Source organism: Ambystoma mexicanum, chromosome 11 (assembly GCF_040938575.1).
Source record: "Ambystoma mexicanum isolate Mex_15411 chromosome 11, UKY_AmexF1_1, whole genome shotgun sequence".
Lineage (NCBI taxonomy): Eukaryota > Metazoa > Chordata > Amphibia > Caudata > Ambystomatidae > Ambystoma > Ambystoma mexicanum.
Genome location: NC_090934.1, coordinates 257644815 through 257672734, shown reverse-complemented (window position 1 = coordinate 257672734; position 27920 = coordinate 257644815). Strand labels below are relative to the sequence as shown.

At 47.6% G+C, this 27920-nt stretch overlaps 1 protein-coding gene across 1 annotated transcript; it reads left to right on the top strand.

The window, feature by feature from the left end:
- On the top strand, positions 1-27861 carry LOC138503344 (ras-related protein Rab-42-like). Its single transcript, XM_069622978.1, has 2 exons — positions 1-457; positions 26354-27861. The coding sequence occupies exons 1-2, from the start codon at positions 240-242 to the stop codon at positions 26784-26786; spliced, it is 651 nt and encodes a 216-aa protein (XP_069479079.1). The 5' UTR covers positions 1-239; the 3' UTR covers positions 26787-27861.
- Positions 27862-27920: the final 59 nt, after the last annotated feature.

Genomic DNA, 27920 nt, shown 5'->3' with positions numbered 1-27920 from the left:
AAGTTTGTGTAAAACGTGGAAGGGGGAGGGAGGTGGGGAAACCAAAGAGGAGCACAAGGACATGGAGGGGGAGGAGTAACAGATTGGTCGAAGGTGGGAGGAGGGCGGCGCTACTTTGTGGTAGGCGGAGCTTTAAAGTTTATTGCCCAAGACTGTAGTAACAACAACACATGCAGAGTGGACCGTAGGTCCAAAACGCTCTTCCTAACGCCCAGAGACCGCACACAGCCCTGGCCGCCATGCCAAGATCGGAGTGGCACTACCAGTTCCGCGTGATCATGCTGGGAGAAGCCGCGGCGGGCAAGACGTCCCTGCTGAGGCGGTACACCGAGGACGTCTTCGAGGAAAAACCAGTCTGCACTGTAGGCGTGGAGTTCTACACCAAGATGCTGAAGCTGGAGCCCGGGGTGCGGGTCAAACTGCAGGTGTGGGACACCGCGGGGGAGGAACGCTTTAGGTGAGTAGCCCTGCACGATTACGCAGCCGAAAGAACGTTGCATTTGTATGTAACCAGCATGCCATGTCCCGTTTGGGGGCGGGGCTCTATCCAGCCCTGCCTTTTCTTTGATTTCTGGGACTTGTAGTCATATTTCCAGTTATATAAATCCAGGACTATAAATCCCGGTGCACTGGGGTTGAAACACAGGCCAGGCTAAATACTGCACGAATAGTTTACAGCTTTGTATACCGGGTCGGTCTTAATCCTGAGCACAGCAACTGCAGGTCAATGCCCGACCTCCACGCTGCTGGCTCCCGATAGTCGGCTCATGTTGCATCCACTGCCCATAAAGCATCCGCGGCACGCTGCTACGGCAGGATGACTGCGTGCACTCAACGCTGCAACTGAAGCGGCGCAAGCGCGTCCAAAATGTCGGACGTAGGCAGCGCGCTCTCGTGGTGCACTAAACGCTTTCTGCGCACTCTTTGACAAATCACACAGTGAGTGCTCGCCCTTGCTGCGGGAATTTAAATCTGCGCGGCTGCACCCTCTACGCTATGAAATAATAATTTCGCTCTCCCCCATGTATTTGGCAGTGGAAGACTTAGGCCACAGCACTAATCGTTTGTGTTTCTATATGTGAAACAGGCACGTTCCAGAACAACCCCCCCCCCTGACAATGTATCGACGCTGTTCCCACGCTGCCCGGTTGGACCCGTGTGAACTCCATCTTCACCCTCGCTGATTGCGTTCCTTTTTTTTCTATTTCTTTTATTCTTGTGCCTGGCTCATTTAACACACCTTTCCCAACGTCTTGACAGAATAGACACGTTGCAATATAGATACATTATGGAATAATTCGAAGTTCTACACTATACAAAAAAGGTATCTCTAAAATCCACATTTTATAAATCATCTAAAAGACATTACGCATTCTATTTTAAAATTGGGCTGGTACAGTTAACTATTTAAAAAAATGTATTTATTACCCAGTAGAAAGGCCCAAGGGGAGTGAGTAGCTGCCAAAGAGCAAACAGACCAATATGGTGACACGTCACTACCCTATTTAGCAAAGCTTGTATAAGGAGACAATAGACCACTCATGAACATATTTGGAAAATTAAATGAATCTTTCTTCCCTTAAAGCAGGTGAAGAGAGTAACACGTTTTTAAATTCTCTCTGAAATGTAGCTGAAGTCTAGTCAAAGCTCACACGAGGACCAATGACAAGAATAGATGCAATGTTAAATCGAAATCGCATGTATTGTAATCTTTTCTGAGGGGCAGAAAATGCGATCACATATTTAGGATAGCTATGCCTATGCCAGTGCATAGAAGTATATTCTTTATACAGTGTCAAATTTGAAAAGAGTTGTAGTGGGTGAGGAAAATATCAATGACTTCTCAGATTGAACAATTGACTTTTTTATTTATCTATATATATATATATAACTTTGTAGCAACATAACCCAACTCATCTACTGTACACTATTACTGTCTGCGACATAATTCAAGAGCAGGGATGGCTCTATCAAAGTGTTGTCCCATACCTCGATTAAATCGCATGGGGGCCAGAATGCACCCTTGCCAAAGGCCCACCATCGATGTAACTGGTCGTGACAAATCGCCACTCTTCGTGACTGTAATCTATATTTTCCAGTCTGTATGGACCTAGCATAAGTTTGAGCATAGACCACAAGAAGAGTTTGGACCGTAGAATCGCCCTACTAATTGTGTCAAAAGGTGTGTGGTGCTCATTTATCAACCTCGGAAGGATGAAAGGCTAAGTTTGGCCCTGCCGGGATTCAAGCCTGCCTTAGCAGGCTCTGCACGGATGTCAAAGAGAGCGCTCTACTCGCTGTGTCACTTGACCGGCTTTAAAAATAGCGTAAAAATAACCTTGATGGCTTTAAAAATAGCATTTGTAAAATCTGTGACCCTCCCCGCCACGTGTTCTGTCTATAGAACACGTGAGCAAAAGGAAGGAGGGGGGACTTTACCAACAGTTGAGACGGATGGTGATACCAGATGGCTTCATCTATCAAGCTGTGGTGCAGGGGAGCCATAGTAGAGTCACCATTCATAGTTTTTTTTTTTTTTTAAATATTTTATTGATTTTATATTTTAGAAAAACAAACAACACACAACACAATACAACTGTCAATTATTTACAGAAACACAAAAGAAAATACGAGAAAAGAAAAAAAAACTCCCCCCACCCACCATCAAGCCAGAGCCGGCTCCCTTGTATCCTCAGTCAGGGCATCGTCAGGAGAAACAGTGTCCGTAGGCACATCTTCCGAATTATCAGATTCGTCCAAGCCCTGTTGTGGGTTGGTCATAGAGGCCACCAATTGTCGCCAGGCCAGCAAGGGCCCTATCTCCTCCTCGCCCCCTCTAGTGACCGCTTCAAACCATACCACGGATTCAGCCTCCGCCCACCTCATAAGGTCCGCCCACCATAGTTCCACTCTCGGCCTGCTAGCCGATTTCCAGTTCATGGCAATCCTGCGTTTGGCCAGAACATATGCCAGGTCCCTCAGCTTGCTCAGGTGCCTAAAGTGTCTGGGCCTGGGGAAGATCCCAAGCATACACGACCAGGCAGATCCCACGTCCAACACCACTCCCCCACTTGCGAGCTTCATCTTGACCTCCTCCCAAAATCTATACACTTCCGGGCAGGCCCAAAACATATGTAGCAACCCAGCGTCCACCTCCCCACACCTGGGGCATTTTTGAGTGATCGAGCCTCCGTACCGTGCAATCTTCTGAGGAGTCAGGTAGGCCCTGTGAGTAATGTAGAACTGGAGTTGTTGGAGCCGTGCATTTCGGGACACCTTTTTATGATATCCCAGGACCCTCTTCCACTGACCCTCCGTCATGAGTCCACCCATCTCCTCCTCCCATTCATGCCTCAGTTGGGGCAACTCTTTCCCAGCCTTCGTTCTGAGGAGTTCGTATATCCGTGATATTTCATGCCCACCCACTGAGACATCATACATAGTTTCAAGGGTGGCATCAGGATCATCTGCCAGTGCCGTCTCCGGCCATCTCTTTCTCACTTGTTTTACTAGCCTGGCATAGGTGATGTACTGGCCTCTGTGCACCCCCGTCTCATCCTGCAACTTTTGAAAGTCCAGCGCCTCCCTCTCCCTCCATATGTCCCCAAGCGTGGCCAGGCCCACTGGCTCCCAGTGCCTGCGGACAGACTGAAACAGTTGGGTGTCGTTTTCGCACAGGGCCACCAGCGGGACCTGCCAAGATAGCGGTTCTGACTCCCCCATCAATTTCCATGTTCTGTGCCAGACCTCCCATCCCAACCTCAATAGCCGCCCTCTTCCCGTCAGTTTATTCCTTTGTAGCCACACCACCTCTCTCAGGAAGTATGGGGCCGCATCCTCACGCAGCAACCTAGATTCCGCCGAATCTTCATCAGACAACCACCTGGCCACATACAACAGTTGTCCCGCCAGATAATATAGTTCGAAGTTGGGCAAGCCTATACCCCCCTTCTCGGACGGGTTCTGGAGCTTCCACAGGGCCACCCTATTCCTGGAGTTACCCCACACGAAGCCCCTACACATACTATGAAGTCGTACAAATAGGCTCTTAGGGATCAAATACGGGACGTTCACGAAGAAATGCAGGAGTCTGGGAAGGACCACCATTTTCAGCAAAGCCGCCCTCCCCATCATGGACAGGGGCAATCTGGACCAGAATGTCATGCTGTTCCTGACCCCCTCTATGGCTCTCTGTGTTATGCTTGTGTACCGCCTCAGTCCGGTGGTAAATATTTACCCCCAGGTACCTAAACGTGTCGGTCCGCCATGGTATTGGCAACACAGGCAGCCTCTCTAACGGGGCGTCCTTGTACCCGCCCAAAGGGAACAGGCTAGACTTCCTGGGGTTCACTGATATGCCCGAGAGGACAGCGTAATGATCCAGTACTTCCAGTACGTACTGCAGGTTCTCCTCCGGGTAGCGTAGGTACAGCAGCATATCGTCCGCATAGAGAGATATTAAGTGGCTGCCGCTGGCAGTGTTAATGCCCACCTCCCCGTATTGTTGCCGCAGGCATATCGCCAGCGGTTCCAGCGCGAGTATATATAACATGGGTGACCAAGGGCATCCCTGCCTGGTCCCCCTGCTAAGTTGCCAGGCATCCGAGACTGTGGCCCCAGTCTTGACCCTAGCCACCGGGCTGCTATATAACAACTGGACCCATCTGATATAACCAGGGCCCACGCCGTATCCCTGCAGGGCCGCTTTCAGCCAAGGCCATCTCACTGAATCAAAGGCCTTGACCGCATCCAGCGACACTACCGCCATCTCGCCCGTGTCATCCTTAGTATGGTCAATAACATGGTGCAGCCTCCTATGGTTATCACTGATATTCCTGCCTGGGACATATCCCGTTTGATCCGGGTGGATCAGCTTGCCAATCACCTTCTTCAACCTGTTGGCCAGCACCGCCGTGAGTATTTTGCTGTCCTGGTTTAGCATGGACAGAGGTCTATAAGATCCACACTCAACAGCCGGCTTGCCTGGTTTCAGTAATGGGACAATCATGGCCTCACGGAGGGACAACGGGAGTTCTCCCTGTTCGTATGCCTCGTTAAACAAGGCCAGCAGTGGCTGGAGCAGCTCTTGCACGTACACCTTGTAAAACTCACCAGGCAGTCCATCCGCTCCAGGTGCCTTACACGTGGGGAGGCCCCGAATCACCACCTCCAGCTCATCAGAAGTGATAGGGGCGTCCAGTTCCTCCCGCTCCAGGTCGTCTAGGGTGGGCAGACCAATGTCTTCCAGTGTGTTCAGGATGTCCTGGCTCCTGTCCTCCCCAGTGTCCTCATACAAACGTTTGTAGAACCTGAGGAATTCCTCGTTCACCCCATTCTGAGTGTTGCGAAGACCACCGTCCTCACCACGGATCTCATGAATAACCACTCGGGGGGACTCACTCTTGTACAGCCAGGCCAACAGTCTGCCTGACTTGTCGCCCCCCGCGTGCAGCCGCTCGGTATATTTCCTATGGTTCAGTCTACATAGTCGGTCCCAAAGAGCGCTGCACGCCACCTGAAGGTCTCTCATCCTAGTCTTGTCTACCTGAGTGGCATTCTTCGAGACGAGCCAGGCTCTCCAGTTCCCTTTCGGTGTCCCGAAGCTCCCTCCCGATACCCCCTTGAAGTCCCTTGGATTTAGAGATGGCCCCTCCGCGCACCACTACCTTAAAGGCCTCTCACAGAGTTCCCGCAGAACGCACGCTACCCGTGTTTATCTCAAAATATTCCCCGATGGCAACCCTCAGGGTCTTCCCGGAATCCCTCATCCTGCAGTGCCTCCGACCGGAGCCTCCATGTGGGGACCCGAGGCCTAGGGGGTTGGTGTCGCCACTCTACCACCAGGGGCGAATGGTCCGACAATACTCGAGCTTTGTATTCCGCCCCCACTATTTCGCCCGCTATCTCGGCAGTTCCAAACACATAATCCAATCTCGTATATGAATCGTATGGCGCCGCATAGTGCGAATACTGCCTCTCCGTGGGGTGGAGTCTCCTCCACACATCTACCAGTCCCAAGTCTCCTAGCAATGTCCCGAGCGCCTTGGTCGCCGGCGGCATTTTCCATTTGGTGTCAGCGGACCGGTCGATTTTGGGATCTAAGACGCAATTGAAGTCCCCACCCCACACCATCGCACCCCCTACCAAGGGGCCGAGTTTGCCATAGAGGGATCTAAAGTAGGCTGCAGTATCATGATTGGGGGCATACAGGTTGAGGATGTGTACTTCCCTGTTCTCCAGGAGTCCTGTTATCGCCACCATTCTACCCTCCGGGTCCACTATCGAGTCAAGCACCCGGAACGGCACGTGCAGCGCCACCCAGGTGATGACCCCTCTAGCATACGCCGAGTATGTGGCACCCACTACCTTGCCCTTCCACTTCCTCATGACCACCTCCAATTTCTCCCTGGTGAGGTGGGTCTCTTGTAGCAGGGCTATGTCTATCCGCATCCTCTTCAGGTATAGCATTACTTTGTTTCGCTTGAGGTAACTATTGAGGCCTCGGACATTCCAGGTAACTATGCGAAGACTATCCGATGCCATCGGTTTGATCTGTATTCAGCCCCGCCCTCCCCACAATACCTCCTTGGTCTAACACACCGCCGGCTCTTCCGCCCATGATCCCCATCCCCCCTCCCTGTTTCCCAACTACACACCACAGCAAACAACCCCTCCCATCCCAACAAAAGCCCAGCTCCATCCCTGGATCTCAGGCCCACCCGCGTCTGGTCTTATCCCGTATACAAGGAATAGGACCCCGCGGGGCGTCGCCGCTCTAACAGCGACCTAACTAACCAGATATGTTACTACTGGGGACAAAGGAAGCCTCTTGGAGCTCCCAATCAAGTAACCACGGGTAGGCACGCCCAATGGGCCAGCCAGTCAGCACCACATCATACGCATCACATACCGTACAAATGACTATATTCAAGTCCCAATGTCTCGGCCCCAGGTGGCCCAGCCATAAGCTACTTATCTTCCGTAGTCTCTGCCTGGATGCCCGATTCTTGAGGACTGCCCAGCGCGTCTAGCCAGTCAATCGCTTCAGTTGGTGTTTCAAAGAACAGGGATCTGCTTCTGTAGAAAACTTTCAATTTGGCCGGGTAGAGTAGCATGTAGCGATGGCCAGCTTCACAAAGTCTCCTTTTCACCGCCCCGAAGTGCATCCGACTCCGCTGTACTTGTAGCGTATAGTCAGGGTAGGCCGTGATCTTGGCCGATCCTCTGTCAATCGTTCCCCCTTTTCGAAAGAATTCAAGAATCTTTTCGCGATCTCGGTAGTTCAGAATTTTCGCGATCACCGGCCGCGGGGGGGCCCCAGGAGGCGGCATCCTGGTTAGGGCCCTATGAGCTCTCTCAACTGCAAACCCCTGGGTCAGTACCCCACCGGTAATCTCCTGCAAAAACATGGATTCCACAAATTCCGTGGGGTCTGGCCCTTCAGTTCCTTCAGGTAGGCCCACGATACGAATATTGTTGCGTCTGGCACGTCCCTCCGCCTGCTCCGCTCTGTCCTCCAGGTTGCCCACCCATTGCACAAGGGCGTGCAGTTCCTTTTTATGAGCAGCGCAGTCTGCCGTGTTCGTGGCTGTCTCCTTCTCGATGGTCCCCGTGCGTTCCGAGACCGCCCTCACATCCACCCTAAGCAGATTCACCTCCTCCTGGACGGTACCGATCTTGAGGTTTAAGCATTCCTGTAGCTCTTTCATGGCGAGGCCCAACTTGGTCTCCCATGACACTTTTAAGTCCGCAATCGGCGCCAGCACCTCCTGTATCGTGCCCGGTGACTCCGCGGTCGTCATGGGGGTCTCTTTGTTCTTGCCTCCTTCCGCCCCTGGGGGGACTTGGCGTAAGCCTCCATCGTGGGCTGTTTGGCCTTGGGTTTCACACCTCTCGTGGTCATGTTGTTGTATGAGTCGGGCGGGGGCCCGTCCCGCCAGGCACCGAGGGGGAGTCACGCCACACAATGCCCAAAGCCTGGCCCACCACACCATGGGGCATCCGACACGCCCGGAGCACCCCAACCACTAGGCCCACGGTCCTGTCGTCACAGCTACATCCGTTCGGCTCTCCCGCTCGCTGGGCCATCGTGCGTCCTAGGCGGCGCTCATGTGTTTTAGTCTCCAAGCAAAGGGACCCAAGGGTCCTGCACTCGTGATCGCGACACTGACTTCATGATCCTCGGTGTTCGCAGCGTGTCGCCGCCATTTTGTCTAGTCCGCCTGCTCAGGGCTCGTCCCAGTCAATCACATTTATTTCGGTTTCTAGGCCTTCCAGACATCCCAAACTTTCACCGGGTGTAGTGGTGGCATTCACACACCTGGACATCGATTTCCAACGTCGGCCGGCCCCCGTGGACGTACCCCTCCATCAGGATCAAAACAGGATCAGCGGAGCTCCTCCAGAGTGCGACCTCTTACATGGCCGTCCAAGCCACGCCCCCTTCAGTCACCATTCATAGTTGGCCACAAAATACAGGTGTTGTTACCAGATATATGGTTCTTCATCTTCAGGCTGTCTTTGGTGGACATCTGGCATCTATAACACTTCAACCAATTGCTGTAGTACTGACAGACTTTCCGCTTTTCTACTTAGTAAGTAATAAAGAGCAGCAGATGTCCACAGTCTTGTGGAACACTCCCGTCCCTCGCACACCCTATAAATGTTGAAGAAACAACCAAATGTTTAAAATGTTCAATAAAGGTTCTTGATACACATCTCATTTACCTGTGTGGTATTGCTTTTTATATAAATGTTCAAACAGAAATCATCAAAAACAATGTATGTTAACAATACATTACGCAATTTTCAAAAATGTCCTTATCAAAGTACAAAATGTTGTCTGAAAATATTTCATAACCTATAAACAATTCGCTTCATTGTGTAATTTATATTCAGTATCAACAATAGGTGGCATGTATGTATTCTGCTCAACGCGTTTCGGGAATTCTTTCCCTTCTTCAGGAGCTGCTATATCCTTATATGTTGTGCTTCCTTCATTTCTATAGTTAAGTAAATCAAAATAATATTTTAGTGACCGAGTTTCATATATTTCCAAAATCATCAATATATCTGTCATGTGTTAATCTAAGGTTAGTAATCACCTGGATGATGCTCCATAAATGCAGGTCTCAGTCAAGATTAAAGTACTGTTCTATGCAGTCTTGGACTAGGCCAAATCGATTTCAACCTGTAGGTAAAATAAATATAGTGTGCTCTTATATTTAAGGATAAACTGTGGCTTTAAAAAGCTATTTACAATTAAAATAAGCTACGCTAGAAATTTCAAGGAGAGAGTATTCTTAAATATCTATCACGAGTAGATCCATGTGTGATCCTTTTACACAATCGGTTCCCCTTTTCAGTCTACACTGGTAGTGAGGCATCCTTTGACTGATGTAATCATGTCTTTCCTAAAAATTGACAAAAATGGTGTCGCTCGCTATTTCACATACCTTTCCAGATGTGAAGTATTTCTATCCTTACCTCATATGTTAGTATGCAGTTATAGCTGTTGTACTTCAGTGCAAGAGCCTTTGATGCTGACACAACACTGGTGTTCAGGTAATGCCTTTAAGGATTTCCTAGAGTTAAATTAAACGCACTGCATCAGAAGGGCATCCCATTGTGGAATTATCCTAATCTAATTTTATAATTCCATAGATGTTTACCTCTTCCTGGGAGTTTTTGCCGTGTTTCAGTAGCTGCTGCAAAAGCGTGACGATTTGTGGAATTCAAAATGGCCGCTCTATAAGATCGTGTCATCAAGCAGATGCGTGATGACGTAATTGGCAATTTTCAACATCACGTAGTGACGCTGATGCGCAATGTCGTCAAGTGTTTACATACGTCACTAAGTGACGGTGGGCCGTTTTACATTCATTTAATGAAATGTTGATACTATGCTGTCAATGTATGTAGGCCTCAGTTTCTACCTATGACGCCTGGTTGTAGCCGCCAGACGCACGCCCTACCTGCCCTTGTTTGGAGGGTGTGTGTCTTAGACTTTTTTGTATCTTCCCGTGAGTCTTATTCAGTCATTCTATACCTGCCAGCAAACCTGTCGCCTTTCAGGAACAACGCCTCGCCTTTTAGGCAAAAAAACAATCACCCGTTGATTTGACCCAGACCACCAACTACAAATGTCGGACATCACCTGCCTTGACCCTGAACAAGAGAGTATATATGACGAGGTCTCATGTGGGCCTCATCACTAAAGCAAGGGGCCTGGGGTGTGTGTTCACTGAAAAAACATTGTTAACGTGAATTGATGGTTACGGGTAAAACCGAAATACCTCTGAAATTCACCAGTTATGGTAAGTTAAGCAACCATAACTCATGCCACCACTGTTCACTGCTAAGACATAACACCCAGGACATGAAAGATGACATCTCAAATGTCATTGATAACATCACATGTCTGGGCCCCTTGTTTTTATTTACTGACATAATGAGGCAAGTTTTTTGTTTTTACTGATGGTGAGAATGTCCCAAATTTAGAAGCTGCTATATATCTACATTTGTGATGTCTTCTTTCATGCCCTGGGTGTTAGTCTTAGCAGTGCACAGTGGTGGCGTGAGTTATGGTTGCTTGGCTTACCATAACGGGCGAATTTCTGAGGTTTTACTTGTAACCATAACGTCACTTTTTAATAAGTGAATTTAACTTTTTCATTGAATTTCATGGGTTTTTGCCAGTGCACGCTAATTTCCTACAACTTACTAATATCATACTTACCCCAATATAGCAACATTTTTGGTCAATTTACAAAGTTTCGCTGTAAAACTCTGCCATTCCCCACCTTCTAGCATCATTTTTAACACTTCTATGCACTTTTTGTAACTTTTTCCACATGGTCGCATGTCATGTTTGTGGACAGTTCGGGACTGCATTTTCTGTTGTTGTAGGAATTTTCAAGCTCAAAATGTACCCTTGCACAGCTCCCACACCTATTCTTACTCATTATTCATTAACAATCTGGCACAGAACACATACTTGGAAGAATATTAGCAACATTGCTATTTATCTTTCACATGGCATTAGCTATTGCCATTCCTCCTACACAAGAGCCACCACCACCAGCTGGAGGGCTTGCACAATCATTGGTGTGGCAGTTCTTTATTACTGTTGGGAATGTACCAAAGGCTCAAGCTGCCAAAGTGAAATGCACTGAGTGCAACGCTGTACGCAGTCGCGGACTACCTAGACAGTACTCCTACGGGACTACCTCCGTGCTGCGCCATACCAAATCCAACCACTGCAAGGCTCTCTGAAAGGTTGTTCCTTTCTTAGCAAGTAGCAGACTGTCTTCCTTCTCTTCCTCAACCAATACTGTAACCACACAGCCTACTTCTGAGGGACACAAAATCCCACCGGCTACCTTGCAAGCGATAAGAGGCTGTTGATCCATATCTTTCAAAAACAACTGTACTCTGCTTATACTGCAACACAGCGCCCCGCACGGGGGGCAATTTCGAAGTTCTTTTGAAGCCGTAATCAAGGAGCATGAGAAACACTTCCCCCTACCTTAGATATAACGCACACGCAACATCGTCCCCTGTCCACCTGCCCTCCATACTTTCTGACCTCTCCTGCAACAACAAAAAAGGGTTCCTTTTAGGAGACCACCTTTCACAGTTAAAAAACAGAGCTAAAACAAATCATCTTATGGACTCCATCTACTTTACATTCCTCAATAAAGTAGATGGACTCAATAAGATTCTCTAACGTTTCCATTAGCATTTTGTGTTTGCTAATGGAAATAATGTGGCGTTTATCCCACATACCAGAGGCTGGAATGGGGGGATAACGAGGGCTGCGGGTCGTTATCCACCGTTCCAACCCCTACAACGGGGAATGAAGGCCATTAGCACCCCAGGTTGCCAAACGGTAAACCGCGGTGCTAAAAAATGTTTCTTCATACTGTGAGACAAGCGCGGGATCCGCTGTAGAAGGAAAATCCATTCCCAAGATGGCCACCATGGAAAGGGAAGGTGGGACTCCATACAAAGCCCCTCTTCCCTTTCCAGGGCGGCTTGCGGGAAGCAAAGAGAACAAGTGAATGCGGAGGTGGCATCCGCCACCAAAATAAGGTAACTAAGGGGCGTGGGTGGTGGGGGAAAAAATGGAACAGAGGTGTGGGGAGATGGCAGCAGGGAGAGCTAGGTGGTGGGGAAAAAAATGGAACGGAGGGGTGGGGAGATGGCAGCAGGGAGAGCTGGCCGCCAGGCAGCTTGGAACGCGGGCTTGTACCGACAGTTCAAGGCCGTGTTCCTAGCCACCTCATTGGCTGGCCCCCTGCCCAGGGTGCTAATGCACAATTGTATACTAGAGAAACATATAAAAAGGACAAACTATTTTCTGTGTCAAAACTTTTTCTAGGATACAATAAGGACCATAATCAATGGACCTTAAGAACTATCCACAGCCCACTTTCCAGGCCATATATCCTTAAAACACCCTGATGGCACGTGCACACCATCACACAGGGCAGCCGTTCTAACCTTTTTGATTTTATATTTGTAACACTCCCCTGCTTTCAAACAGTGACACATCCATCCACCAATCACATAACTGTACATGTAACCCTATGACCATATTAAGCTTCCACACACCAACTGCCACTTAGCAATCTTCTACAACTCTTTTTACATCTGCATTTCGGAAGCCAAGGTGGGACGCCACTGGCTAACTGCTGGAGGATAGCAGTCCAAAGGGTGGGATGCATCTTAAACGTCACATTAACAAAAATGTTTCCGTCAATTTAATAGGTTTTTATAATTTTTCATGGTGTTACTTCACTGTATATAAGTTATTAATTATTCCTCTTTTCATATATATGAAACTATAAACCTCCTTTGAGAAACATATTTTTTTGCATGCTGTGGAGGGAAATCATCATTCAATTGCCTACGAAATAAGGCTCTACCATGACCCCAGCCAAACCACCCCTATTATTTACTGCACCTACCCTGCATCCTAGCTCAGTGTCCACTATACCCATATAAGGTAACCAATTGCCAGTGCTGATGGCTTGCAGCCATGGCTGGTATCCAAATCCAAGGGTCATGGGCTTCGGCCATGCCGCATTCTCCAATAAGCAAAACCGAGTATACATTTGCGTTTGCCGACGGCCAGGCCCACTGCTCAGACACCAAATGTAGATCTAGTTTTTCTACTTACATTCTTATACATTTGAAAAATAAAACACAAGACGTATTTCCCAAAACATGCTTTTTGGTCCTTGCTAATGCTCATCGTGCAATTTGTTGTAATCTAGTCCACCACTTCAGGCTGGAACCGCAAGCAGAATAGTTTTTTTCCCATTCAAACCTAGAACTTTGCCCACACCACAATAAGCAAATTACAGTACACATTTCTCCTTGCTGACGGCCAGGCCCGTTGCCCAGACACCAATATAATATCACTGTTTTTATGTACTTAAGTTTTCCCACTTAAAAAACATAAAATACAGGACATATTTGCAAAATCATGCTTTGAAGTTCTTGCTGACCCTCCTCGTGCATATTTGCTGCAATCCCATCCAGCATTTCAACCTGTAACACAAGCATGGGTGTTGCTAGGTCTGGAAAAGATCTGGGCCTACACTAATTCCGGGACTGTCAGGACTCTGGGCCAGCTAGCCTTTTGGTTGTAACCCCCTGAACTTCTATCCGGGGCTACAACCAAAAGACCCAGGGCTATAGCCCCATCAGCCCTCCCCTAGCAACGCCTCTGCCAACAAGCAGATATTTTTTTCCCCACTCAAACCTATCCCAACGTAGCCGGTCCCTGGTGGCCAGTCCCAATTTAACTCCATTGCAAGTCCCTCATGGTCATGGCCAGTAGCCATATTGTCTCTGTCATCGCCTTACGCCATGACCCGGACAATCTGGCCACTGCCCATGGCCACAGGCTATACCTCAGTCACCAAAGGTAAATCGCTTTTTTTTTTGTACCTACATTATGAGACTTTCCCAAAAATAAAACACGGCCCCATTTGCAAAACCATGCTTTCCGGTCCTTGCCAATGCTCCTTGAATGAGTTTTCTGCAAAACCGCCCATGTTTTATTTTTTGAAAAGTGTCAAAATGTACGTACATAAAATAGACATATAACTTAGCCCCCACTTGACAAAATCCATTCAGACTTTGCACAAACATTCACGGTTGGGTCTATAATCATTCTGAAAACTTTTCTGCAAATTCGTCCAGCTGCAACAAAGTTATAAACCATCTGAGACCCCCCCTCTAATTTTGCCCCCCTCTTGACAAAATCCCACTTACCTTTGCAAAAACTTTCATATCTAGGTCTAAAATATTTCTCCTAACATTTGTCCAGATTCTTCAAATGGCACCACATTTATAAGCCTTTAAAATATTTTGGGAGTCCTCTCCCCTCTAATTTTATTCCCTCTTGGCAAAACAGCACCACACTTTGCAGAACCATTCGGAGTCGGGAATGAAATTCCAAAATTTCATGCAGTTTCATTGAGTCACGTCAAAGTTATAAGCCATCCAGAAACTGCTTTGCATCAACCCTGTAAAGCAGAAATGGGCATAGATGTCCCCGAACATCTCAGAACTGCCCCAGACATCCAGACTGTTTGTGGAGGCCAGAGTGGAAAAAGCACCAGTTTTCGAGGCATTTTAAGGCCATATCCCATCCTCGTCACCCCTCCGCTCACCCCTCGAAACAGAGATTGTTTCATTAGTTTGACAAGTGCAATGTTGTGTTTTTTAATATGTTTTTACCACGCTGTCCACTGACACTGGCCACAAATCAAAAATGGCGGGCGTTTCCGAAAATCTGACGCAACTCATGTTTTTTATTGGCCAATCAGCAGCTGCGTCCGATTGTCTGCGGACATCTTTCTCTCTCTCTCTCTCTCCCTCTCTCTTTCTCTTTCTCTTTCTCATCCTCCCCCACCCCCAAGTATTTCTAATTGCCTTTTACCTACTTTTTGGCCTTTTTTTGGCCTTTTTAAAAGAGAACTACTTGACTGATTTACACAAAATTTAAAAAGCGTGCTTTCGGGACCAAGCCGATGCTCCTGACGCAGGCCCTTTAAGATATATGTACATGTCAATAGTAGACTTGCTGAATGCCTTTGTTCTCAGGGTGGAGAAACTGGTATCTTGTTCTGCTCCTTGACCGCCCCCTCCCCCCTTTTCTTTTGCACGAAGTGACCTTAACATGGGCAATTTCCTAAAGTAGCCCACGGCCCTAGCAAAAGGGCATAGCTTTGTCTGTTTCCCGCAGACCCACCCCACCCTCTTCCACTCTACCTTCACCCTCGCAGACGGCGCATATCACAGCGAATAATCCGGGTGTTCGATTCTGTTTAAGACATGGATGAGAGTATTATGCAAACCAATATTTACTACCACAGCAGCAAAGAGAAAAAATAAACTTAAACTTTATCTTTGGAAACAAAACCGATTTAAGTTTGTGCTTTAACAACCTCTTATACCCCAAAGCAAGGTGGGATGGGTCATGCCCTGCCAATGGACAGGGACCATCTACCACATAAGTCCTTTCCTCTAACACCACATCCTCTTCTGTAGCTGCCCCATACCAGACGTCATCCTGAAGAATCAAACACTGTAATGCCGAATCCAAACTAGAAAAACAGGGCTTGCTTGCACCACTGCTCTCTTCAACACTCCTTCATCTTCTTTGAACATAAAGTACCTCACCCTGAAGTTGCATGAAAGCAGAAAAAGCATGCGTGAGTGGGATGATACTTGCCTCTGTGTCTTTAATAGAATCTAAATCCCCTCTCACGTTAGTGAAGGGGGTTATTCATTCTATTTCAAGAAAGGACGCTTCATCTTATGCATGTCCTTGCATTACATTTAAAGCCACATGCTGAATAAGCTTATGATAAAAGGTCTTGCACTTGGACTCTTTGGACCAAAAAGGCAGCTTTAGAAGCCATGGCACCACCTCCTCATGATCCACTTTACCCATCTGGGTAACGTGGCTGTGGACAATGGCTTATGGGGTCTTCGAGTAAGAAATGAGCAGCTGAGAGGTACCTGGAGCTCTAAGCCCCACAAGTTCAAAACAGTTTAAACATTGTATCACATACAATTTATGATCTCCGGAAAGGCGGTACAAAACTGAAGAAATCATAAAAATTGTTCTCTTGAGGGGAAAACATTTTATTATCCTCATATTCACATCTAATGCTCTGAAGTCTGAAACCCTTTTAATGGAGATGAAGCACAATCACCTTGCTAGCTTGGAGAAGAGTTGCTGCTAGGTTAAATGATCAGGCCAAGACTGAAACAAATGTAGAACTAATTTAACGTCCCACAAAATGGAATACCTAGCCTTACGCGGGGCGTTGATACAAAGGTGGGTGTCTCCCAATAGGTACCTCCTTTACTTCCACATGGCCAGCAGAAATGGCCAACCTGAACCTATTAATTGTTCTGTAGGCTTTATCCTCCTTGAACAACTCGACCAGGATATTGACCACCTCAACACGGTTTTCTGCCGCTCCAGTAGAAGTGCAGAGGCACGCACCATCCCACCCACCGGTTCCGTGCTGAGGAGTAGCCAGGCTTGGTGGAGGCGGCCCAGGAGTCTGTGATGATCCACAAAGCGTCTTGCAGAATTCCTCGGAAGCACCAGGAAGAACTGAAATCTTCCAGACCATACGGGAGAGATGCCCCTGCAGGACCGGCTTGTGAGGTCAACCCGCTGTATCCGTTAGGATGTCAGGGTGAAGAGGAATGAATCGAGGAACATCGACTGCTAACTCCAAAAGGGCCGGAATCCACACTTGAGAGGGCCTACCGGAAGTCACTATCATTGTTGCAGCCTGTCTGCGAACTTGTGCTAGGACCCTTACTATCGTAGTAAAGCGGGGGAAAGGCTTAAGATGCAGTGCCCAACCAATCCTGCCAAAATGCATGGGTTGCCAACGCGCTGCGGTGTGGCCTCCAACTATAAAAACAGGGCACCTAGATGAGTCTGGAAGCAAAGTGATCTATCTGAACTGGACCCCATAGAGGAGGTATCCTGGCAAATATGCGTTTGTCCAAGATCCAGTCACTCCTGTCTAGAAGATGCCTGGAATTCCAGTCTGCCACTGCATGGCTGGACCCCGGGAGGTGTTGCGCCTTTATGTGATAGTAATTCCCACCCATCCTCCTGTCTGTTATGGATTAAAGAGTCTCTCTGGTTAATTGATCTCTCTGTGGTTCCTGATTAAAGTGGCAGGTCTCCCTTGAATCTGCGGTGAGACCAGACTCTCTGGCTCATGCAAACCACACCCTCGTACCTTCTTAATTGGGCCCCCTTCTGGGGGGACCTACTGTAAACATGCAGTCCCAGGCATGGAAGCTCACTGTCAATTGATACTGAGGGTGGGAGCTGGCTTTAGGTTAACACAGTTGCATATGCATGGTTGTTGGGGTTTCCTGTCTCCTTTTTGTTAACCTCTGCAGCCAGGCCCCATGTGGACCTGTTTTAGTACATTCAATTTGTATGTTAATCGCTGCCACCAGCTGCAGGGTTGAACAAAAGAGCAGGGCAGATCCATGGAGATTTTGTTAGGTAATCAGGTTGGCCATGCGCGAGATATTACTGAGATAGTTTCCAGTAAAATGAAATTAGGATGATATATAGGTTCTTTGGAAGTTACTCCACTGTCAATCTTCCTCTGTACTTAAGGCAAAAACTGCTCCTTTTCTGTCTTCTCCTTTTCACTCGAGCCCGAGTAGGCCCACCAATCGTCTCTGCTGCCGCTGTTAGGCATTCTGCAAAAAACAACATTCACTCCATTGACATTCGGGAATATATCGTTTACTTCCTGCTTGTCCCAGCACCAACAATTCCCTTTCTGAGTGTGGATTAGGTTGTAAAGACCCGCCCCCCTGCTTGAGCCGCCGTTCCGGAACTTTGGTTTTGACCCTCCTACATTGCTGAATGGATCCTCCATCCGACCCTTAATTCCAAAACAGTAACGAACTCTGCGTTCGGGGATGGTGGAACTTTAATTAAGGGTAAGCCCCGCCTCTGGCGTGACGAACGGAAGCAGACTTGCCCCTCCCCTCCCCCCAACCCCCAAGGAAGACTCTCAAAGATGGCAAGCTGCTCCACATCGCCACTCTGAACACTCGCTCTGCCATCAAGCACTCGACTGACATCTGCAACCTCCTTGAACTCTTGGATCTTGATGTGCTCGCCATCCCTGAGACTGGGTTCAAGGAGAGCTCTGTCACGAGCTTTGACACACTCCTCCCTGAAGGCTACAAAATCCTCTCTGCGCCCAGGCCTAAGAAGACAGGTTGGGGAGCGGCGATTATCTTCCCAGAATGGATAACTGTGGCCATCATCCCTACTTGGGCCTACTCCTCCTTTGAGTGCCTAGTTTGTAGACTCTCACTAATCCACTAAAACTTCTCTCATTATGGCCACCTTCTCCTTATGGCCACCTTCTGTCGGCCACCAGGTCAGTCCACTCTCTTCCTCTCAGAATGGGATGACCTGGTGGTCTCCTCCCTTCTCGCCACCTCCTCTCGACTCCTCCTGGTGGGTGATCTAAACATCCATCTTAACTCTCTCGACTCCTCAGGTCCTTTCCGCAACCTTTGTGACTCTCTTGCCCTTTCTATCCTTCCCTCTGGCACCACGCACTCCGCTGGCCACACCTTGGATGCCCATCTCTACTGACATCCCTCTCACTACCTCCATTTCTTGGACTGACTACTCTCTTCTCTCTACACTCCTTAAGGTCTCTTCACTTGCAGCACTACATCCTGCACAGCTACTGGGCTTCACGTTTACCAGACCCATGAAAAAAGTGACAGTGGCTGCTTTTGCCTCCTCCTACTCTCCTCCACCTACTCCCTCGGCTGACTCCCACCCTGACACAGCCTTGCTAACCTCAATCTATCCATCTCCAACACTCATGACCCTCTTCCCCTGTCATGAGGGTCCGATTGAAGCCTTCCAAAAAGTGCAACTCTTGGTACGACTCCGACCTGGCTGCCCTTAAGCGCAAGTGTAGGGCCACTGAGCGGAAGGAGTGCGTCGGGTGAACCATCTGACAAACTGGCCTACCCCCTCCTTCAAAGGCATTATCGACTCTGCATCCGCACCAAGAAAAGTCTATATCCACGCCCACATCTCTGCAACATCAAACACGGCTGAACTCTTCAAAGTCTGCAAGGAGCTAGCCAATCCAGCAGCTGCATCATCTTCTATTACACCTGCACCCTCTGCTAAAAAATAAAAACTGGCAACCCCCTCCATTCCGGCAAACTACCGCCCTATCTCCATCGCTCCTTTCCTGGGCAAACTCCTGGAGAACTGACTATCTCTCAGCTGACCCTACACACTGAATCTATTGGTTGCTTCCATGACCATCAATCTGGCTTTAGAGGATCCAGAGGCACGGAAACTGCTCTTTTGAACACCCGTGAAGACCTGCTCTCAAACCATCTAGCCTCATTCTGCTTGACCTCTCCTCTGCCTTCGACATGGTTAACCACAACATCCTGATATGCATGTCTCTGTGACACCCTGGGAATTACAGGTCAGGCTCTGGCGTGGTTAACCTCCTTCCTCTCCGACCGCCCATCCCAGGTGGAACTCTGAGCCTTTCACTCGACTATCACTATCTCAACCTGTGGCGTTCCACAGGGATCTAACCTATCTGGTTCTTCAACGTCTACATGGCTGCCCTGGCACGGGTGATTGCCACCTTCACCTCTAACTTCAGTGCTATGCGGATGACACGCAACTATCTTTCAGGCTACCCTCAGCTGCCTCCTCCACGCTCATATCTGACGTCTGTCCGCTATTCAGCTATGGTATGCCGCAAACAACCTCTGCCTCAACGCCACAAAAACTGAGATTGTTCGCATTGGGACCCCTGCTCCGGCTTTCCCACTTTCATTCTGGCCGGCCTCCCTTGGACCTGCATCCACCTGCGAAGCAAGAAACCTTGGTCATCTTTGATTCCACACCTTACTTCTCCTCTCGCATTTCTGACATTTCTAAAAAGTGGAACTATCAACTACACCTCCTCAGGGGTACACTACGCTTTCTCATTTTCCCCCACAGGCTCACTGTCTCCAGAGTCCTGGTTCTCTCCAGGCTGGACTTTTAGAACAACCTCTTCCTCAACCTCCCTTCTTCTGCCCTGCGCCCTGTGCAACTTATCCAGAACAGAACCACGAGACGTATTCTTGGCCTCAACCCCAGGGACTGCATCTCTCCGGGGCTGAAATCCCTCCATAGGCTCGCTGTGGCTGAAAGGATCAAATTCAAGACCCTTTGTATTGTTCACAGTGCTTTCTGGGACCCACCTACCTACAATGCTGCTTACCTAAATACTGCCCATCACGAGTCCTCCGCTCATCTACCTCCAACCTTCTGCAAGTGAGCGGTTCTCCAAGCAGAGATTTGTTGGGAGATCCTTATCCTCAGCAGGTTCCTCCCTCTGGACTAGCCTCCCTGCCGCCCTACGTCTTGAGCTGGACCTCCTTAAATTCCAGAAGCTCCTCAAGACTCCCTCTTCTCCTCTTCCTTCCCCCTCCCTCTACCCTGCTAACCCAGTTCCCAACCCTTTCCCTGTCTCCCTCCTTTCCACTTCAGCATGCTGTCTGGCCACCTGGTGTACCTCAGAGTCTTACTGGTCCCCGGCACCCCGCCAGTCCTCTCTCGCACTTGCCTCAGGACCCTACACCCCACCCACACACAACACACTAAGAAATGAATCCCAAGAGTGTCTCTCTCTGCACTTGCTCCCCAGTCTCAGCCGGCCGGGTGCACTTGACCCTAACTTCCCTTGGGCCCTTGTGCACTTGCTCCATCCTTACGCACCACTGTCTGTTTCTCCCCTGTCCTCACCCCTAATTGTACTGTTAAAATTGCAGAATCGCCATCAGGCCTATTTGCTATACCCCATAATGTTAAATGCATTTTATGCAACTACTCAGCCTATGTAGACTATTATTGTCTGTAATATTCAAGGGCTCTGAGCAGCTGTTGTATTTTCCCAGTGTCCTCACCCTCCTTGAGCTCTTTGAAAGACCTGCCTGTGTATAAACCATACAATAAAATGCCTGCTGCTGTTCGTGCCCAAGTTCTAATTCTCCCTGGGCTTCCAGCTCACCACATTTAATCACTTCATTTATTTTGTCCAAGCGGTGTATTCAAAATGTAATTGCATGTTGCTATTCTCCAGAAAACATTGTGGGGAAAATATGTAGTCACAACCAGTGGTCCGTTAATAAACTCAGTACATGTGTTATTAATAGCCTAATATACATATAAAATACAGATACTGGATACATCTCATTCGGCTGTTTATGGTTTAAGGAGATGTGTAAATAATTCAATGCATTGTAAATGTTATTGTGTGCGTTAAGTCCAGGGCCACCTTTCTATTCTTTTGTAAAATTGATCATGATGTGTTTAGGAAGTGATGGGTGCAAGAACATCTGCTGCTTATTTATAAATGGGGAATACAAGACATTTTATAGTGTGTGGGGCAATAGAGCTGGATGACATTGGGGGCAGCTGAGGGGCAAGACAACGATGTGATGGTGGTGCATAGAGGAAAGGAAAAACGGGAGCAGAGTAGACCAGCAGGTGTATATTTTAGCCCAGTACAAGAGGCAAGGTGACTTCATCTTAGTAGGTGCAATTGTCTTCAAAGTGCCTGTGGCAGAAGTCCTTCCTAAGAAACCTTTGTAGTAAGATGTGCAATAGCACCATGGAGCGTACCTCATGCGCAGAGTTGAATTACCATAGACCCAAATCTCCGGACAGGCTCAAAGAATATGGCAAAGTACTACTTTATTGTTAGCTCAAATAAAGTAGGGAAATCTGATGACCATACAAAATGCAGCTCTCACACTCTTGGTTACTTTTCTCTTACGCAAAGACTTTATACTACGAACTATGTCAGATATGATGTCGTCCTACGTGGTAAACAGTAAAACCTATTGAGCGGAGGGATTGGTTAGGGGGAACATGTGTGTGTATAAGTGTTAATAAAAATGAGTGGCTGCCCCTTATCTAGTAGGCATGCCTCGAAGTACGTATAATACCGATTTATAAAAATAAGTGGCTTGGCTTCTGCAGCATTGTATATATAGCATGTCACTACATAGCCACACATGATTGGTTGGCATACTCTTCCAACCTTGGACATTCAATTAGCCTACCTTCGATCATCAGTTAGGCCATGAGCCAAGGCTTCTCCTTTGTAGTTGACCTTGCTGGTTGTTTTCTTCTCTGGGATTTTTAAGGGAGTCTGGGTACACCACTATCTTCGTCTGAGGCTTCATGAATAGACCTTGGTTTTGAATCATGAATTTGTCAATTTCGACCTGTCGTTTACTGCTATTTGATTTAATTGGGTGCGCCTCTTGGCCTCTGGAGACTTGGTTGCTCCATCTTACTTGTGCTTTCTGCACTCTTGATCGTCCAATACTTAGTTGCTTGTGCATAATCAAAGAGAAATGTGCCCTTCGTTCTTAGCCTATCCTGGTAAAGTCCTGTTGTACTTTCCAATTATGTCTTGCTGTGTCATCCTTGGTCTTAGTAAAACAGATATATTCTTTGTTCCTCGCTGGAAGCTGTTTTTTGCCTCTTTACTCGTGCTATAGTTTCTACTACAGTAAGCTTCTATGTAACTCATCTACCTTGCTTTTTCTGCATATATACATTCATTGAGCTTCATCTCACTTGTCTTCTCGGCATAGATGATTTCTTCGTCTCCGTATACTTTATTACTTGATTGCACCTTCATTCTCTAATTCTGTGCGACATCATCGTCCCTTTTATGACGTCACTTTACTCTCATCTGTCCGCACTTACAGCTCTTCCATGTCTAATGGTGTATGCCACCATTCTTCCAACACTTCAGTGCGTGGGTACATTCCATACGGTTGTCTGAGATCTCTCCACTGGCTCCCAGTGGCTGCAAGGATTACATTCAAAACCCTTTGTATTGTCTACAAGGCTTTCTGGGGCCTGGGTCCAAAATACCTTCAGCTGTACCTCCTTAAATACCTCCCCTCTCGAGCTCTATGCTCCTCTAACTCCCCCAGGGTCAGTCGTTTTTCAAAGAAACAAGCCGGGGGTAGATCTGTCTTCGGCTGGGGCCTCCCTGCCACTCTAAGACTTGAGGAGAACCATCTCCGGTTCCGGAGGCACCTCAAGACCTTCCTATTTGCTTCTGCCTTCGCCCCTCTTCTCCCCTGCTGATCTGCTCTCTCTCGGCACTGTGCACCTGGCCTACCCTCTGACATATGGACCCAGGTACCTGCTCACCCTGCCACCCACCCGCAATGTCCCCTGGCAATCCCTTGCACTGGGGTCTGTATCTGTAACCATACATTTCCCCCCCCCTTCTTTCTGCACTTGCCAGACACACCCTGTCTTGCCTTGAGCCCAGCACTTGCCCCTTGCTGGCTGCACTACCACTGTTTGTTGCTTTTTATTATTTATTTATTATTTATCTGTTTTCCTTTGCGTAGCACTTTCCACTTCTCCCCCTTCTATGCACTTTTCACCTTTCCCTCTCCCATGCACTTGCGCGTTCTCAATGTTACTGGGCCTAGTAAGATTGTTGTTTTTTTGTTCCCCTCCCTTGTTGCAAGCGCAATACAAATAAATATTGATACCAATGACTACATCTTGGATCAGCGCCATTTCCAGCTGAAGGCCACAAAACCTTCCTCTGGGAACACCAGTCAGGAAGAAATGTCCTCATCCCAGCAACACCAGGGAGAGAATCGGAGAGGCCAATCACTTTTTGACTAGGCGATCAGGTGACAAAAGCGTGTGTCCTCCCTTCTGTACTCCTAGGGGCCTCCAGCCAGGGGCATCCCAGTTCAGAGCGAAGACCAGCCATTGACCAGTCTCTTTGCCGATGAGCATTTGCTTTGCTGTGTCCTGCTACTTGTCTGCAAGCACTTGCTTCTTCTCAGCTGCACCCTTGCCATGTGCTTCTCATGCTATCTCTTCCTTTCCCTTCTACTTCTCTCTCTCCTCCGTTCAAAACCATCTCCACTCTCTCTGCATCCGAATCATCTGTTCTCCTCGACTCCATCTCTCTTCTTGTTCACTAATCTTTCTATACATAAAACCTATTCCATCCCAAACTTCCATTAGACATCCTATTCTTGCATCTCCCCCCAGCAACTCTCTTTCTCTATTTCTCAGACTCCACGTCACTATGCGTCTACATTTCACTCTTTCTATTACTCTTTGGAATAAACAGTCTGTCTGCAATAAAACCGACTTCTTCCTTTCTCATGCTCTGTCTCTTGACCTCATACCCTTACCGAAACCTGGACTCTGCAACCCTTGCTGCCCTTCATGACCCTGACCACACCTTAACTCGCTCTCACCGCCCAACAGGCATGGGTGGTGGTGTAGGACTTTGTTCTTCCTCCAAATCTCTCCTCAAATACTCACAATCACTGCCCTTTTGACATACATATTGTAACTCTCTACCAGCCACCTGGTGATATGGGTCAATTCTTTGACCACCTGTCCCAACTAAATGACTCTCCCTCCCAATCACCACGTCATTGGTGACTGCAACCTCCCCTCTCTCTCTGGTGCTCTATCCACTGATGTTAACTCTCTTCTACTTAACCACTCACTCTCTTCTGTTTGTACAGGACCCATGTCCTCTCTGTTATTAATAGTAAACTATGTAAGCCTTTTTGTGCCAGTAATGCATTGCTTTCCCTGTGATTTTCATAAATAAAGGTGTGTGTGTCCCTCCTCAATGCCTTTCTCCCTATCTGTACTCCAATGTAATGGCTTTGGCTTGTTGGTGGTGCAAATGCCCACCTAATAGCCAACACTAAAAATGGGAATCAAGATTGTCGCTGCCACCCTGCCGAGCCCCCACCCCAAATTCATTGAAGTCCCTCTTCTTAATGGACATTGTTTAGGTGGCACAGACATCCTGCCAGCTGAGTAGGCTCTAATTTAGGTTGACAGGATTTTCCGAAGTCGGGAATCCAATTTCTGAAGTCACTAGAAAATATGGGCAATGAAAAACATATATGACCAGAATGGCTAAGAATACAGATAGTGCAGATGGTGGTGTGTTTTTTTATTTTTTTTTATTTAATTTTTGCTAGTATATGGTGTATTGCTAGAGGGGCACGGGGCACACCAATGTGCTCCTTTTTAGTTGATCATGTAATAAACTGAATCATTCTGTGTGTTAGGGTTTGTATATGCATGCTTCTGAGACTGATATGAAAGTCAGTTTATTCTTTGAAGACCACAAAAATGGAGTCCTGTAACTTTGTGGGGAAACATTTTACACTGAATCCAACCTAAGATTACAGCAGCAGGATTCTTGTTAACAATATCAATAGCAGGCAGTAAACATGTCTTAAACTCAATCTCTGCATTAATAACTTTATCAGTGGAATCCCGTGACAAAACATTTGTGTTTCTGAAAATAGTTTGCTATTAAATGTCTCCATCCCTACCGACCAGTTTAGGAAATTATTTCCCAGCAGTGACTGCTTTTTACTGCCCCTTAAAGGCAGTACTCCCTCTTGTTTGCTGATGGCTCGTCCTGTTCCCCCCCCTCCCCTGATACCAGAGCTCATTCAGTTCCCTCACACCGTCTCAGGCATTCCAGGCACTCGGACACAAATAACACACAAGGCCAGAAGTGGGGTGAAAAGTGCTGTGATGCTAACACACCAGTGCTTGGGAGGGCTGCATTCGGGTCTGCCCCTCCCAGGCCTGGCTCGTCCTTATGTACAATGCAGAAGCTATATATAACAAAACGGTAATTTCTTAACCGCAGACTGTCTCTGCCTGGAAGCTCTAGCAGCCTTGGGACTTCGGCCAACAGCATCACTGCATACTTCTCAGGAGGGGCTGTTCTCATGCCCATCTCCGAGGCCTGACAGCATTCCACAAATCAGCTGTGGGACATCACTTGGCACGGATGTTCAGATGTTAGGATAGTTCTGAGACAAGACTTTAGGCAGTCCATTTGTATCTGATGAATCTCAAAGAAACCAAAAGAGTGCAGAATCAGAAATGTAACATCTAACAGTGGTAGCTTCTCAAACTGCAGTCCTCTCATTTCTGCATGCTCCACTCCCTGGTATGTTTCTTAGAAGCCCCTTAAGTCCTCCATTTTCTGTGCCCCAATTCGGATGCACATTATTTGGGTGATGAATTATGTTGCATTTGTTGTAGTGTTCATTTCCCTGGACCGTGTTCATATCCTGTGACCTGTCCACTATAGCGGGCACCTAAATTAATGTTGGATGTTTTACTCTGCCTTGCTTTGTGATCTTTTTAAACACACCTTGTCTTCTTCCTCTGCAGGTGCATCACCAGGTCCTTTTACCGTAATGCCATTGGGGTCCTTCTTGTTTTTGACCGGACCAAACGTTCCACCTTCCTGCGCCTTGATGACTGGTATATGGAGGCCCAAGACGTGCTGTCTCAGCGGGCCATCTTTATACTTGTAGGGCAGAAGAGCGACCAGGATGCTCCCTATAAGGTCCCCACTGAGGAGGCAGCAGCTTGGGCCAAATCCCTTGGCATGTCCTATGTGGAGACTTCAGCCAAAAGCAACTTCAACGTGGATCATGTGTTTCGCACACTTGCCACCACCATCTATGATGCAGTCACCTGTGAGGCTGTTGACAGTGGTGAGGTGGCCCCACCTGAGGGTTGGGAGGGAGTGAAGGTAGTGTATCGGTGCCACTCCTTTGCCCCAAAGAAGGTGAAACCAGAGAGCAAATGCCAGTGTTAATCAGACAGTACCACCAGAGTTGGTACAGCTATTCATCCAGTGCGCTGAAAGCCCAGCTTTGAGCCTTGGTGAAAGGGTCTGGTAACATAAGAAGCTTTGCAAAACTTGAAAAATCCATGATCACGCATTATTAGCAATATTTGTGAGCAAGATTGGGATTCACCCCAATTCACTGTGAATGTCTTACGAAGGAGAGGGACAGGTATGGCCTGTGTAGTCGGGTTGATGTTTACAATCTGGTATTTTTAATTCAAGGCCACAGGGCTCTATTAATATTTATTTTATGATTGTATCTTTTGTAAGGAGGGGGGTTCTTATTGTATATTAAGTGTTGGTAAAACCCTCCCCAATGCTGGGTTTTCATTGATTTGCTGCTATGATGGGAGTTTGCAATTCTGTGGTTGAGGTCACTAGGTGTTCTGCCTGGGACCTTTGGTGATAGGACTCTGGTGTTATGGTGCGCCTTGGGCCCAGATGTCTTTGCCACAGACATATGCCGAAAGTAGATGTTGCATACTGGGGGCACTTTAAAGTGAAGTGCTTATGTGCAACAAGCACTTTATTTATTTGGGCGAAGAAGTGCATTGTAGCATGGCAGCCAAAAAAAGCAAGGCTTATGTTTATGGTGGGGTGAGGCCGAATCACCAAAGTAATTATTCAAGGATCTGTTGGTTTTTTAGTGCCAAGATGTCTGGTTTGTAGCATGACACCCACCCCACTAATAGGTCATTGGTGGCACTACCGCATTCAAATATGGAAATACTATCAGAATCACACTGCGCTGTGAGTAATTCAGTGTGCTAGGTTAGACCCTTTGTAACTGAAACGACTGTCCAAAGGTGCCCAAAGTAATCTACTACGATTTTTGTGCGAGAGAGGTGAACCATACTACTGGAGCATTACTATTTAACAGTATTTTATATTTAATGGCAATTTTTTAAAAATGTTTTTCTATGTTTTCTGCTCCTATACTGTGAAACCGTTGTATCGCAACTGTACTTTTATTCTAATGATTTGTACATTGTATGGTGCGGGGAATCCTTTATATGCTCCAATAAACCTACAGTCTTCCTAAGTAGTTTGTGTCATGTATTTTTCTATTGGAGACTTTTTTAATGTTTTTATTGAAATGTT

Excerpts from the sequence above, each read along its gene's own strand:
- LOC138503344 (XM_069622978.1), top strand. The coding sequence starts at position 240 with ATGCCAAGATCGGAGTGGCACTACCAGTTCCGCGTGATCATGCTGGGA. Across the intron at positions 458-26,353 it reads GCGGGGGAGGAACGCTTTAG|GTGCATCACCAGGTCCTTTT; the intron begins GTGAGTAGCCCT and ends CTTCCTCTGCAG.